At 40.9% G+C, this 15851-nt stretch overlaps 1 protein-coding gene across 50 annotated transcripts in view; it reads right to left on the minus strand.

Annotated features, from left to right (window-relative positions):
- MPHOSPH9 (M-phase phosphoprotein 9) overlaps positions 1-15851 on the minus strand; it is a 57303-nt gene that overhangs the window by 5149 nt on the left and 36303 nt on the right. For 26 of the 50 annotated variants that reach the window (XM_081540323.1, XM_081540324.1, XM_081540310.1 and 23 more), the window contains 8 exons: positions 15312-15413; positions 8129-8254; positions 6838-7010; positions 5528-5674; positions 4595-4715; positions 3691-3794; positions 2766-3013; positions 2391-2459 (listed from right to left, as the gene is read on the minus strand). In XM_081540323.1, the coding sequence (XP_081396449.1) occupies positions 2391-2459; positions 2766-3013; positions 3691-3794; positions 4595-4715; positions 5528-5674; positions 6838-7010; positions 8129-8254; positions 15312-15413 (1090 nt within the window). Of the gene's footprint in view, positions 1-2358; positions 2460-2765; positions 3014-3690; positions 3795-4594; positions 4716-5527; positions 5675-6837; positions 7011-8128; positions 8255-15311; positions 15414-15851 lie in introns of all 50 variants that reach the window. The other 24 variants (XM_081540334.1, XM_081540328.1, XM_081540319.1 and 21 more) reach the window with 5 other exon arrangements.

The raw sequence follows: 15851 nt of genomic DNA on the forward strand, positions 1-15851 counted from the left end.
CTGGGAAGCCTTAAAAATTATGCTTTTGTTTAAATGTGTGTTTGTTTTTTTAACTCATTAGTGAGGCAGAGCATTTTTCATCTTTTTTTGCACTTTTTTACTTAGGAATCCTACACAAGCATCCTCAGCCCTTTTTTTCCTGTTGCCCTTTGTCTTCTTACTGTATTGAAACAGCTTTGACATACATGACCAGAAACTAAGGCCCTTTAAAAGTCTTCTTTTAAGAGCTTGTTGGGACTTCCCTGGTGGCTCAGTGGTAAAGAATCCGCCTGCCAGTGAAGGAGACATGAGTTTGATCCCTGGTCCAGGAAGATCCCACATGCTGCAAAGCAGCTAAGCCCGTGTGCCACAACTACTGAGCCTGTGCTCTAGAGCCAGGGAGCCACAACTACCGAAGTCTACAACAAGAGAAGTCACAACAAGAAGCCCACCCACCACCACTAGAGAAAAGTCCACACAGCAGCAAAGACCCAGCATAGCCAAAAATAAAAATAAATACAATTATAAGGAGCTTGGGCCTCCCTGATAGCTCAGTTGGTAAAGAATCCAATTTCTGGGTCAGGAAGATCCACTGGAGAAAGGATAGGCCACACACTCCAGGATTTGTGGGCTTCCCTTGTGGCTCAGCTGGTAAAGAATCCGCCTGCAATGTGGGAGACCTAGGTTCAGTCCCTGGGTTGGGAAGATCCCTTGGAGAAGGGAAAGGCTACCCACTCCAGTATTCTGGCCTGGAGAATTCCATGGACCAGTCAATGGGGTCGCAAAGAGTCGGACACGACTGAGTGACTTTCACTTCACTTCATAAAGAGCCTATCATCATTATGTAAACATATATGGAACCAAATGTTTCAGATACATTTAGAATGAGAGAACCAACAAGTTTTTCTTCTGCCTTCCCAATAAACTGTTTTATTTATTTATTTTTGGCTGCAACTTGTGACTTGTGGGATCTGGGACCAGGATCAAACCTGTGCTGCCTGCAGGGGAATCGCAGAGTCCTAACCACTGGACCACCAGGAAATTTCTCAGTAAACTACTTAAAAATGAGTTTCATGTGTTGAGTCTTACCAATTATTGAATAAAAACTTTCAGAGCAACAAAGACAATGAAAGAAAGTCAGAAAAAAAGAGACGTTAAAGATAACGAAGATCCCATGTGGGATCTTCCTGGACTGGGGATCAAACTCATGTCTCCTTCACTGGCAGGCAGATTCTTTACCACTGAGCCACCAGGGAAGACCCAACAAGCTTTTAAAATAAGACCTTTAAAGGGCCTTAGTTTCTGGTCATGTATGTCAAAGCTGTTTCAATACAATAAGAAGACAAAGGGCAACAACAAAAAAAGGGCTGAGGATGCTTGTGTAGGATTCGTAAGTAAAAACCTAGAAAAAGACCTCTTCTTCTATGTCTCTCTTTCCTTCCGATATCACAGATCAATCTGAGAGTGAACTTTTACTGACATTAAGGCACTGAAAAGCCAAAGCATGCAGTTATATGAGACACAGCACTGATGTGATGTTTAAAATGTTACATGAAGAGATTTAACATGGTTTCATGCATTTTATTGATAATTCTCTTTGAAAAGCAACTAAAAGAAAGGCACACGGGCCATTTCACCTGCACCATCTCCTGCTCAATAATGGAATCACATCTCTCTTTTTAACCTCACATCTATTCTAGTCGCAAAGTGCCACTGTTTTGCATGTTTACTAAATGGAAAGAGATTCAGAAATAATTTGCAGTTTGGGGAGGAAAAAACAAAACACAAAAAGAGAGATTTAATGTGAGAGCCTTAACAATGTAGAAATCTGTTAACAGACATCTTGCCATTTGCTCCCAAGTTAGTTTCTTGAAAACATGATGGCATGAATGCCTTTTTCTTGGAAGTATCAAGTAAAATCACTTTGTTCCTGAAAGCTAGCATCAAGTTATAAAATATGCTGTCATTACCCAAACGCTTCCCCTAAAGGCTAAAAGTTCTGATCGACTGTTTCAGTATGCCTAAAAACTGACATTAAAGAACCACTGTGGGGGCCGTGGGGACCTCCCTGGTGGTCCAGTGGTTAACAATCCGCCTGCCAATGCAGGGGACATAGGTTTGATCCCAGGTCCAGGAGCTAGGATCCCACACACCTCAGGGCAACTAAACCCATGTGCCACAACTACTGAGCCCTCGCTCTAAAGCCCATGCTCTGCAACAAGAGGAACCAGTGAAAGAAGCCCACGCACCACAGCTAGAGAAAGCCAGCACACGGCCAACAAAAACCCAGCACAGCCATAAATAAGTAAATAAGTACTTTTTTAAAATTAGAAGAAAAAAAATCCTCATGGTTAAATGGAGCACCGACTAGCATCAGGCCTCCAAAGTAGATTCAAGCTAAGACACTTCACCTGATTTAATCTTGTCTGCAAAGTGACTCGTCCTCCAGTAGAAGGCATTCGGCTTAGTGCTGCCTCAATCTGGTAACACATACAAAAAAAGTTTATATAAAAATAGGGGAATTCTAATTACTGGCAAGGATGGTTATAACAGAATGGAAAGAAAAGACTTCAGCCTAGTATTTTCTTGTCCATCTCGACTTCACCTAAGTTCCCTCTGACACAATAGTAACGACAGCTCGGTTCACACATGTTTCCAGTACAGCTTTGTATGGCATCAACAGTAACTTCCTGTGTTTGACTCAATAATTCCCTTCTGACTGTTCCTCAGACATATGTACTAAGCTCAGACAAAGATATAAAACATTTTTTTTTGGTTGTTTTTACCTGGTCTTTTTCTTTTGTAAGTTCATCAAAAAACCGTTCCGTTTCAGCTAGGGTCCTTATCTTTGCTGTATACTCAAAATTGTTACCCTGTGGTGCTGTGGAGACAGGCTGACACTGTTCATAGCTAACTGACTTGCTCTTCTCCCAGGCTGGTCTCACAGAGACTTTCTTCACTCCATTTGGCAATGGTTCGGGGGAAGAGCTATGATTAACATGGATGTCAGTGGCTTTTTCTGAGTATTTTTTTTCTGCCAGAGAGAAAAGAAATTTCTTCCTTATCAACTCTTCTCAGAGAGCATGTACATACTAAATATGCTACCCAACTTCACTTTCTGGAAATGGCTGCTACACGGTCAAAAAACGTAATGAAAAGAAAATATGTAATCAGTCATATATACTTAGCTTTTTCTCCACAGAATTCTAAAAACCTTTCCCTCAGTCTGACAATCTTCACATCTCCCCTAAATAAACGTATGCAAACTTTCTGTAAACTTGAAGCAAAAAAAGTTTAAAAACTAAGCAACACATTTAGTGGATATATATCAACATTACAGAGTTAGCATTTTAAGGGCCTGCCCAAGCAATTTCACGTATATTATTTTATAATTTTATTTCAAATGGAAAGTACAATTGAGAAAAAGGAAAAAACATCCAAAGCCTAAGTTGTATATAAGTTATAGAATATAAAAAAGTGAATAGTATGGCCCTGGTAATTAAACATTAACATCCCCTGACCTCAGTTTCCCAACTTTCCAATGAGGATAACACTTACAAACAATACGAGCGTCAAAAATGCTTATTTTTAGAGGTCCTTGGGTAAAGAAAGATTTAAGTGCAGGCTATAGTGACATCTAGAGCCTTGATACCAGAAACTCACAAAATGAATGGCTAAAACCATAATTAATAATTTTTTAGGAAAAGATACCTTCCGAGTCATCTAGAGGAAGAAACTGGAGTTGTTTCCTTGGATTGGAACGTTGTACAGTAGACACAGGAACAGTATCTAAATCATCCAAAAGTATATCAAATCTATTGAATGAAGCAAGTTACTTGTGAGAAAAAAATGTTAACTGATGTTCCCTATTCTCCACTAGACAGATGAGCTGGCATCCAAGATAACTCACATATTTACATATTTTTCAAGACAGAAAGGTGGTCATATATTTTTTAAAACTGAAATTTAAATAATATTTTCTAACACAAAATTATATTTACATACTGGCGACTTAAAGCATTTACTGATACATAATCTCATCTGATCTTTGTAACAACCATATGAAATAAGCAGGTAGGCATTATTATCCTTGTTTTATAGAAGAGGAAACTGAGGTTCACTGTGCTTCGTTAATTTTCCCCAACAGCCTGACAGAGCCGGGCCACTCTCATGTCTTAGGAGTCAGTGGTCGTCTCCCACCACAGCACACACTGCAGACCACCCTTCAGAGAGAACAGCCTTCAGGAGCACAGGTAAACTGATGTTTAGTGCCAGGGCCATACCAGGATAGCCCACTTTCTTGTACAAATGGACCCCAGTTTTCCTTATACCTTAAACCTTTTTAGGAAAACAAAGAATTATTCTATATCCAAAAAGCTGGAAGGGGTTCTGAGGCAGTATTTAAATTTTATAGTAGCCAGTTTACATGGTTAAAAACTGTTTTCGTGTATTACAGTACTTTTTTATTTTTAGTAGGGTGTTTATTTAAATGATTTAAATCCACAGAATCCCCACTGACAACTGGAAAATTAGTGTTAGCTAGATGTAAAAGTTGACATTAAAAAAAAAAAATCAATTCTATACATATTTTATTCTACAGGTTTAGAGAACTTACCGAATTGGACTGCTTTCATTTTTGCTAAGTAGATGACTAAATCCTGGGGACAAATTTTCTTTAGGGGATCGCTTTGGACTATACGCCACGGTCACTGGTGTTAACATAATCTCTCTTTTTGCTACAGAGGAAGATGAAGAGGGGACAGTCTTTTCCTTCTATGTATAGGCTATGTTGGCAGAACACAGAAAAGTACTGAAAGAAAAACTAACTTTAAAAAGAAAACATTCTCACTGTAAAACTTTTTGAAAGATAAACAAGAGTATACAAAATTAAAACAATTCACACTTCTAACTATCTAGAGGAAACCACCGGCCACATTTTACTCTATCAGACTGTCGTTGCAGTGCTCTGTCTCAAAACTGGTTTTTCAAGATTTTAGAAGTCGACTGGAAATAAGATGGAAACACCAGTGCACCTATGAACATTTCTAAGAGCACAGTCATATATGAATTTCTTCAGCTGCTTACGAAAATGGAAATTAAGGATACAGAAATCCAATGCTTAACTTTAAAATCATACTTGCAACCGGCTAAAGAAAAAGTTGACCTATGCTGAGTAACTTTAGGTAACTACGTGAAAAAAAAAAAAAAACAGCTTTTTTTCAGGCTAGCTTAATTTGCTTGAACTAATGTTTAATTAATCAGTCATCAAAATAGCTGAGTTTGATTCAAAAACTGAAGTGGTATTAGTTGCAAAACATTTTGGGACACACATAAAAATCTCACTTTGATAAACAGTGAGAATTTCTTCAGTTATGGTCATAGTAACTGTGCAATCAGACAGCGTTACTGAACAAGATGGCATTTAGAGATTCAGTGTTCAGAGAACCGTACTAGGTGCTAGGAAGAGCATAAGGGAAGCAGAAAGGGTCAATGTGTATAGCTCAGATGTCACTCTTCCAAGACCGAGACAGAAACCTCTAACCCTTACTTGGAGTACTCGATTTACGATTTGAAGGTGGCAAAGATGACGATCTCTGTGAAGCAGAATTAAACCTCTTTTGTCTTTGCTGGGCACCTTTCTCTGGGGACCGACTTGCATTGACTGAAGAGTCAGCTGGCCGAGGATTTACCAATTCTGTATCAGAAAAATGTAAAAAACAAAACAAACCTAGCTTCAGTTATCTGCCTTCATCAACAGATGGTTACAAAAAGCAAGCAATTCTTCTATCTAGACTATAATGATTATTTGCAAATGCACCACATTACAATGAAAACACTTGATGAAGAAAAATGTAGGAGTTTTTAATGAATTCATTCTGGTTCTCTGTTTACAACTGGCATTCAAGGTGATTTTTCAAGAGAGTTTATTTTTGGAAAACAGGTCACTAATTTATTTACTAGGAGATACTGCTTAGGAAATGCGATGCCGAAGATGTTAATGACGTGATTAGCAGGCCTGACCAAATAAGCGCCAGAGAAAGTACAAGTGCCTGGACCTGTGAAATACATTTCAAGTATTAAACACACTTCTTGGGCTTCCCTGGTGGCTCTGTGGTAAAGAATCTGCCTGCCAATGCAGGAGACACAGGTTCAATCCCTGATCTGGGAAGATCCCACACGCTGTGGAGCAAATAAGCTTGAGCGCCTTAACTATTAAGCCTGTTTTAGAGCCCAGGAGTTCCTACTACTGAGCCCACGCGCTGCAACTACTGAAGCCCACACTCCCTAGAGCCTGTCCTCCACAAGAGACGCCACTGCAGTGAAGAGAGGAGCCACAACAAAGAGTAGCCCCTGCTGGCTGCAACTAGAGAAAAGCCTGTGTGGCAACTAAGACCCAGCACAGCCAAAAATAAACAAATAAAATTATTAAAAAATAAACAGACTTCTTGTCCTACTGACAGATGCTCAGTAAGCAAGAAAGGGAGCATAGGAAATGTTACATCTCACTTTATGAACTCCAAATGCCTGTTGTAACTTTCTGATGTGTGCAAGTAAGACAAACTGAGGTAGAAAGTTTCGAATATCCTTAAGAATGTCACAGAAATCTTTAATAACAGAGACTAATATGTCATTTACTTTGTATAAAAAGTATGTATGTAATGACAATGATACATTAACAACTAGTGGATTCAACTGTCTGAAATAGGGCTGAAGCAGCAGGAAAATAAATTTAACTTTTTATTTTATTACTTGAGGCATGAGGCATATCACTTTAAGAAGGTATATAGTTGGGGGAGAAAGGGGAGGAGATCTATGTATGCATCTATATTTCTATCAGACAAGGAATAAAATACTTACTATTTGAAGTATCCTCTTTCTCTGTCTGTGTGCCCCAATTCTTAAATACTTTTTCTTCATCGAGTTCTTTCAAAGCTTTCATGATTGGTGTGTCTAAAGTCTCTCTCTGATTTTTTATCAATAAACTTGGTGAACTTCCAGGTGAAAGATCCTTTTCCAGAGAAGAATGGTACCTTAAATAGTAATTACAAGACACACAGTGCTATGACCTGAATATTTTGTGTCTCCCCAAAATTCTTATGTTGAATGTGATTCTTATGATGAATTCTTATTCTCAACAGGATGGTGTGTATGTGGGGGGCGGGGAGGTGGGGCCTTGAAGGTGATTAGGTTTTGATGATAACATGTGAGTGAAGCCCCTACACTGGGGTTAATACCTTTATAAAAAGAGGAAGAGGTATCTTGATCTCTCCCTCCACACATGTGCCAAGGAAAGGCCACGTGAGGACAGAATCAGGCCCCAGACATGCTGGCACCCTGATCTCAGACTGCCCACCTCCAGAGCTGTAGAAAGTAACCGTTTGTTGCTTAAGCCACCCAGTCAAGGGTAATCTGCTGTAACAGCCTGAACTAAGATAGTTTACTGGGATTATTACTAGACTAGAGGAATAACATGAGGGTTGAGAGTTACACTCCACAATGAATACGTACGCTTTTCAATACAAATCAATAGAACTGAAGCTGTTAAAGACGAGTGTTTCCCAGTCCTTTTCACAGCCTAGTGCAGGTTATTGTTTAGTTGCTAAGTCGTGTCGGTCTCTCTTGTGACCTCATAGATTGTAGCCCACCAGGCTCCTCTGTCTATGGGATTTCCCAGGCAAGAATACTGGAGTGGGTTGCCACGCCCTTCTCCAGGGGATCTTCCTGACCCAGGGATCGAACCAGCATCTCCTGCATTAGCAGGTGGGTTCTTAACCACTGAGACACCAGGGAAGCACACAGAGAAATATAATATTTATAAGGCACTCTGGGGGAAATGAATGAGGTTGCTTCTGGGGGCTCTGGTGATCCATAGGGTGAGGATCAACCTCGTGTCCTAACTGCAAGCCCATGCACAGGGCACATGGCTATGCCAGGGGCACAAGTGCAGAGGCTCTGCACAGCCTTTGAAAGGAAAATTTCCTAAAAGTACTAGCCTTTCAAAGCAAAAGAAAAATCATATCCTCAAAATTAAGACATGAAAGGAACAAGGAGATGGCTCTTTAAACCTTCCTGAACTTTGAAAGGCAATTGAAATCTCTTAAGAAAACCTAAGAGTGCCTAAATGAGATCTTCGATGGAGCTGTCTCACCCAGGAAGGTAGGTGTCCTCTGGCTGGCTGTCCACCTTGGTGTCCAGGGGCTGCCCAGTGAAGATGGAATGCTCCGCTCCCGGGATCAGCCACTTCCTCCGGCTGACATCTGAGCCCGCCAGTGTGCTGTGAGGACGAGAAGTGTGCTCAGACGCTGCAAAGTCTGTGCTCTGGTTTAGACTGAGCACAGACAGCAAACAACCTGCTCTGAAATACTATTTCCACATTTACCCAGGGATTGAAAGACCACAGAGAACAATCTCATCGTTGTAGCTAGACGAACTCTATTTGAAGGTTTTCAGTTCCAACTGAATTGCTCTTCTTGGTCTCGGAAGAACAAGAAGACAAATCTTTGACAAATCAACGCATAGCTTAAACAAAACATCTAGCTCACACCTAGAAAATTTCATAGTTTGTGAATGCCTTGAACTAAATCTAGCCTCAAGACTTGGTGTATTCACGTGCACACAGCTCTGAACACCCCTGCCCAGCCCCTCACCATGCTTCACACCCTTTATGGCCATCAGAGCTCAGGGCCAGGGGATGAAGGACGGTCCTGCCTCTCCCTCCTAGACCAGGAGGGCTCACAGAATTTTCTGTAAAGACAGAAAAGGCCTTCCATCTGCAGAGTCCAATACCATAGCCATCAGCCACATACACACAAACTCATGAATGCTTGCAACACAGCTAGATTTAAACAGCTCTGTGGAGAAGGGCCGTGCTGTACTGAGAAGTGCCACTCTAGACCAGGACATTCCTGCCTCCGTTCCTGTGAAGCACAGCCTGTCTGAAGCTCATTCTACCATCCTCTGGTAGCACCTGCCCTCGTCCTGAGCACCCTTCCCATGCACATGGGAGCTGCTCCACCTCCCGCCAACCACGCAACTCTCAGAGGATGCTCACTGGACTTTATCACCCTAGAGAAGACAGTCCCCTCAGAAATCAAACCTCCAGGGACTTCCCTGGTTGTCCTGTGGCTAAGACTTTGCGCTCCCAATGCAGGGGCCCCAGCTTCGATCCCCATTCAGGGAACTAGACCCCACATGCTGCAACTGAGAGTCTGAATGCTGCAACTAAAAATCCTGCATGCTGCAACTAAGACCCAGAGCAGCCAAATAAATATTTTTTAAAAAAGGAAATCAAACCTCCAAGATCCTTCTGACTCCCATGCTCAAGCATCTGCATGCACAACACTCTCAACTCAAGGCCCGTGACCCTGGGCCTCCCCCTTCCCTGGGTGTCAGCCCCTCCTGGCTTTACAGCTCCTCTTTACCACCCACCCCCAACCCAGGACACTCTCCTGCTGATCATTACTCATTGCCTGGAACCCCTTCTCCACTCACTTTCCGGCACACCTGGCTGCAGCAAGACCTAAGCCTGGATGCCTACAATGACCTCACTTTACTTCAGTGTCTGTATTTTTACAGCTGAGCTTTGCGGGAAAGAAGCTGCCTGCCTGTGTAGACTGGGGCATCATCAGAGAGAATCGCTATCTCAAGTGGACGCCCGACACTGGCTGCCAACACGTCTTCCTGTAATCAAGGAGCTCCAATTCCCCAAATACGACTATCTGACACCCTCTCCACTCTCCTCAAACCCCTCACCCCAGCCTTGACTGTCAGGTGATAACCACCCATCACCCTCCAGAGAGAAAACAGAAACCAGGAGACAGGAACTCCTGTCTTCCTCTCTCTGCACCTTTTCACAACCAAACTTTTTTTAAAGGGTTGTCTCATCTATTTTCATTTCAATCCCAGTCACTCCTCTTCCCCTCAGTTTTTAAATGAAGAATCATTTCAAACATTTTTAGAAAATTACAAGGAGTACCATAACAAGCACTCGCCCATAGTTTTAACAAATGCTAACATCTTACCATATGTGTTTTTAATTTTAAGACATAAAAAGCATATTTCTGGTTGTTTATGTTTTTTAAAATTACATAAAGAGCACAATGTACACATCCTTTTAATGCTTTTTCTACTCAACATTCTGTTTGAGACATACCCATGTTAATGCATATATAAACCTCTACCATTTTAATCATTTACCCACAGTGTGACTGTATCACAAGTTACTTATCCTTTCCCCTGTTGGTGAATGTTTAGCTTTCAATGTACTCCCTTTCAGCAATGCTATAATAAGCATACATAAGAACTTCTCTAAGGTAAATATCTACTGTATGCGTGCTCAGGTGCTCAGCTCTATCTGACTCTTTGCAACCCCTTGGACTGCAGCTCACCAGGTTCCTCTGCCCATGAATTTTCCAGGCAAGAATACTGGAGTGGGTTGCCATTCCTACTCCAAATACCTATTAGGTTGGGGAAAAAGTAATTGAGATTTTGCACTGTTGAACCCTGCTATTTGGTACTGGAATACCTTCTTCTTTTTTTTTTATACATTTATTTATTTTAGTTGGGGGCTAATTACTTTACAATATTGTAATAGTTTTTGCCATACATTGACATGAATCAGCCATGGGTTGACATGTGTTCCCCTTCCTGGACCCCCCTCCCACCTCCCTCCCCATCCCATCCCTCTGGGTCATCCCATTGCCCTGGCCCTGAGCCCTTGTCTCATGCATCGAACATGGAATGGTGTTCTGTTTCACATATGATAATATACATGTTTCAATGCTATTCTCCCAGAACGTCCCACCCTCACCTTCTCCCTCAGATGGAATACCTTCTTAAATGTGGTTATGTTATATATAATTTTAATGTGCTTTCTTTATTTGTTTTTGCTAATGACTTACTACTTGCTGTTTATATTTATTTAGACTATAGAAATGATGTTAGATGAGAAGCAAATTCAAGTGACTTTTTTTTTTTAATTCAAATTCAAAATGGGTTGTAAAGCATTGGAGACAACTTGCAACACCAACAATGCATTGGGCCCAGGAACCGCTAAGGAAAGTACAGTGCAGTGGTGATTCAAGAAGTTTTGCAAAGGAGACAAGAGCCTTCAAAATGAGGAGTGCAGTGACCAGCCATTGGAAGTTTACAACAACCAATTAAGAGCCATCATTGAAGCTGATCGTCTTACAACTACACAAGAAGTTGCCAAAGAATTCAATGTGAAAGTGAAAGGGCTTCCTTGGTGGCTCAGCTGGTAAAGAATCTGCCTGCAGTGCGGGAGACCTGGGTTTGATTCTTGGGTTGGGAAGATCCCCTGGAGAAGGGAATGGCCACTCACTCCAGTATTCTGGCTTGGAAAATTCCATGGACAGCTCTAGACAGCATGTAAGTGAATAAACTTGGATGTGAGCCAATCAAACTTTATTTATGGACACTAAAAGCTGAGATCTCTTCAAGAAAATTTAGATACCAAGCAAACATTTCATGCAAAGATGGGCTCAATAAAGGACAGAAATGGTAGGGACCTAACAAAAGCAGAAGCTATTAAGAAGAGGTGGCAAGAATATACAGAAGAACTGTACAAAAAAGATCTTCATGACCCAGATAATCACAATGGTGTGATCACTCACCTAGAGCCAGACATCCTGGAATGTGAAGTCAAATGGGCCTTAGGAAGCATCACTATGAACAAAGCTAGTGGAGGTGATGGAATTCCAGTTGAGCTATTTCAAATCCTGAAAGATGATGCTGTGAAAGTGCTGCACTCAATATGCCAGCAAATTTGGAAAACTCAGCAGTGGCCACAGGACTGGAAAAGGTCAGTTTTCATTCCAATCCCAAAGAAAGGCAATGCCAAAGAATGCTACAACTACCACACAATTGCACTCATCTCACATGCTAGTAAAGTAATGCTTAAAATTCTCCAAGCCAGGCTTCAGCAATACGTGAACCATGAACTTCCAGATGTTCAGGCTGGTTTTAGAAAAGGCAGAGGAACCAGAGATCAAATTGCCAACATCCGATGGATCATCCAAAAAGCAAGGGAGTTCCAGGAAAACATCTATTTCTGCTTTATTGACTATGCCAAAGCCTTTGACTGTGTGGATCACAATAAACTGTGGAAAATTCTGAAGGAGATGGGAATACCAGACCACCTGACCTGCCTCTTGAGAAACCTGTATGCAGGTCAGGAAGCAACAGTTAGAACTAGACATGGAACAACAGACTGGTTCCAAATAGGAAAAGGAGTACGTCAAGGCTGTATATTGTCACCCTGCTTATTTAACTTATATGCAGAGTAGTACATCATGAGAGACGCTGGGCTGGAGGAAGCATAAGCTGGAATCAAGATTGCTAGGAGAAATATCAATAACTTCAGATATGCAGATGACACCACCCTTATGGCAGAAAGTGAAGAAGAACTAAAGAGCCTTTTGATGAAAGTGAAAGAGGAGAGTGAAAAAGTTGGCTTAAAGCTCAACGTTCAGAAAACTAAGATCATGGCATCTGGTCCCATCACTTCATGGGAAATAGATGGGGAAACAGCGGAAACAGTGGCTGACTTTATTTTTCTGGGCTCCAAAATCACTGCAGATGGTGACTGAAGCCATGAAATTAAAAGACGCTTACTCCTTGGAAGGGAAGTTATGACCAACCTAGACAGCATATTGAAAAGCAGAGACATTACTTTGTCAACAAAGGTCTGTCTAGTCAAGGCTATGGTTTTTCCAGTGGTCACGTATGGATGTGAGAGTTGGACTATAAAGAAAGCTGAGTGCCAAAGAATGATGCTTTTGAACTATGGTGTTGGAGAAGACTCTTGAGAGTCCCTTGGACTGCAAGGAGATCCAACTAGTCCATCCTAAAGGAGATCAGTCCTGAATATTCATTGGAAGGACTGATGTTGAAGCTGAAACTCCAATACTTTGGCCACCTGATGTGAAGCGCTGACTCATTTGAAAAGACCCCAATGCTGGGAAAGATTGAGGGCAGGAGGAGAAGGGGACGACAGAGGATGAGATGGTTGGATGGCATCACTGACTCAGTGGACATGGGTTTGGGCGGACTCCGGAAATTGGTGACGGGCAGGGAGGCCTGGTATGCTGCGGTTCATGGGGTCGCAAAGACTTGGACACGACTGAGTGACTGAACTGAACTAAAAAGCTGAATTTCATATAATTTTCACTTATCATGAAACTTTTCCCCGAAAAATTAAAAACAAAAACCATTCTTTGCTCACAGACCCTACAGAAACAGGCTGCAGGCCTGGATTTGGCCAGGGAGCTCTCGCTTGTCAATCCCTGATCTAGTCTGTATACGGTCACACTGAGCAGTATTATGCATAAACATATCACAATACACTGACATTACAGCTGTTAGAATCCTAGGTTGTTTTCACTCACTCTTCATTCAATACATTCCCAACTGGCTTCTGCTTCTATGGCTCTACATAAATGGCTCTCCAGGTCATCAGGAATCCCCAGCTTGCAAATGCAATGGACACTCAGTCTTTATCTCACTGGTTCTCATGGTAGCTGTTTCAGTCTTCCTCCTGTTTTTTAGCAGCTATTTCTCAGTTTCCTTTTCCAGCTCCTTCTCTACCCAAAACCAAAACACTGGGGCTCTTCAGAGCTCTGACCTGGACTCACTTCTCACTACATACACTCATCCATCCAATAACTTTAAGGGCCACCTACAAAGACAAAACTCTAGAATTTATAACTCCAGTCTTCTTTCTGCACTCCAAATGCAAATCTATCATCCCCTGCTTGAGTTCCACTTGGAATTCACATGAATCTCTCACTCACTAAAATATTCAAGATGGAAATTCTGATCTTTACTTCATGGTCTGCTCTTCCCATCTCTTCCCTGGTTCAATGTGATACCGTTAGCTGTTCAAGACAGAAACAAAGGTTTTACCTGGCCTTATCTGACACCTCCCTTTCTTATCCTCCATCCAACTCAAAACCATGTTCTGTGGCTTCTACCTCCAGAATCTTCTCAAATCCTTCCCCTCTACCCATTTCTATGGCCACAACCCAGCTAATACCATCTCTCTCCAAGCTCTTCAAGAGTCTAATTAGTCTGGTTCTACTCTTTTCCCTTCCTCATGGCAAGTTCATTGAACAAAATTATAAATCAGGTGACACAATTTTACTATACAAAAAGCCCTTCAAAGGTTCCCCAATGGACTAAGAGTAAAACCCAAACCCTTGACCGTGGCTTAGACAGTTATGTATGATGGGAACAGTAAGGCCACACAAGCCTCCTCTGCATTCTTCAAACATAAAACTAAGCTCTCTCCTTCCTCAGATCTCAGCAAGACCACTGACTCTGTCTGGAACACTCCCTCCCCTCTACACCTCTCTCCTGAACGACTCCACACATGTCTTACCTCTCTGCTTACATGTCCCCTCCTCAGAAAGGCCTTTCCCCCGCCGGCAAACCTTGGTCCTTCCTTTTGTTCAATCTCAAACAACCAACTTCAGTTATTTACATATTTTTTTCTTTAAATAATTCATTATGTTCCACATAAGATTAATTAGTAAAAATTTAGAAAAAGTTTCTCATTTGACAATTACAACTTAAAAAGGTTAACAATACCATTTAAAATTTTACTGATAAAATGTCAATATTAGGAAGTTATAATCTACTCTTTATTACTTTTTTACATCAAAATCATAATAAAAAACAATTCAAATTATGAAAAAACTTACTCTGTAAATGTCTCATCAAGATAATGTTCTTACCTTGTAACAAAGCTAATCTGGAAAAACTAAAAAGAAAAATTCACACAACCTAACGCAGATCCATCATCATAAGTTTTTCATTAACACAGGAATGAAATTTCTGGAAGTTAGCTACGGCAACTCACTCCAGTATTCTTGCCTGGAAAATCCCATGGACAGATGAGCCTGGTAGGCTCCAGTCCATGGGATCACAAAGAGTTAGACACGACTGAGTAATTGAGCACAAGGGCTAAAAGACCTTCTGAGATGTTGTAGTCCAATGTCCTTGTTTTTACAGATAATAAGATTGAGCTCCAAAAAAATTAAGCGATTCATCTGAGGTCACACAGCTGGGCAGAGTCAAAAACCAAAAACCATCCCAATTCTCCTCAGTCCCAATCTGCTTCTGCTATTTCCTCCTTTTGGCAAATGCCTCTGCCTAAGAGTTTTCATGATATCTAACAGTAAGATGCTTTCACACATAAGATCTGTGATGACATTTAACCCTGTCTTCCTCACAATTTAGACAGATGAGCATCTCAGCTCAATTACAGGCTTTACCTATTACTAGTTTCACAGAGATTAAACAAAGTAACTTACTTGGCATATGAGGGTCTCATGGGAGTTTTTGAATTATGACGAAGACTTAACATATTCTCATGCTCTACTTGCTTGACTTGAGCTTCAAGTTTTGAAATTGTCCTAATTCAAAAGCAGTAAGATAAATTAAGTACACTTCAACAAGCTTAAAATACAGCTCAACTATAAATTACTTATTTAACAGACATTTCTAGGAAAGAGGTGACAAAAGAGATGCAAATCCATAAAACTTTTTCATAGTAAAATGTCACATTAAACTTTAAAAAGCTGAACAAAATCAGGGAGAATAAATAGAAAGGCAAATAGAAAAAAATCCTACAAAGGAGCATTTCATATGCCGTAACTAAAGGAAAAGGGAACAACAAATGCATTTAATACAGCAAGTAGAAAAAAAAATCTAGAAATCTGACTACAGATAAAACAGTATAAATCAAATAAAAATAAAATTCAAGCAATCAAATAAATTGCAATTTGCAAATAAACTGCAAAAGATGTTTAATTCTAACATGTACGTGATTTGTACAAAATATACACAGGTTA

The sequence above is a fragment of the Giraffa tippelskirchi genome, chromosome 11 (genome assembly GCF_054371585.1).
Source record: "Giraffa tippelskirchi isolate mGirTip1 chromosome 11, T2T-mGirTip1v1.2.pri, whole genome shotgun sequence".
Classification (NCBI taxonomy): Eukaryota; Metazoa; Chordata; class Mammalia; order Artiodactyla; family Giraffidae; genus Giraffa; species Giraffa tippelskirchi.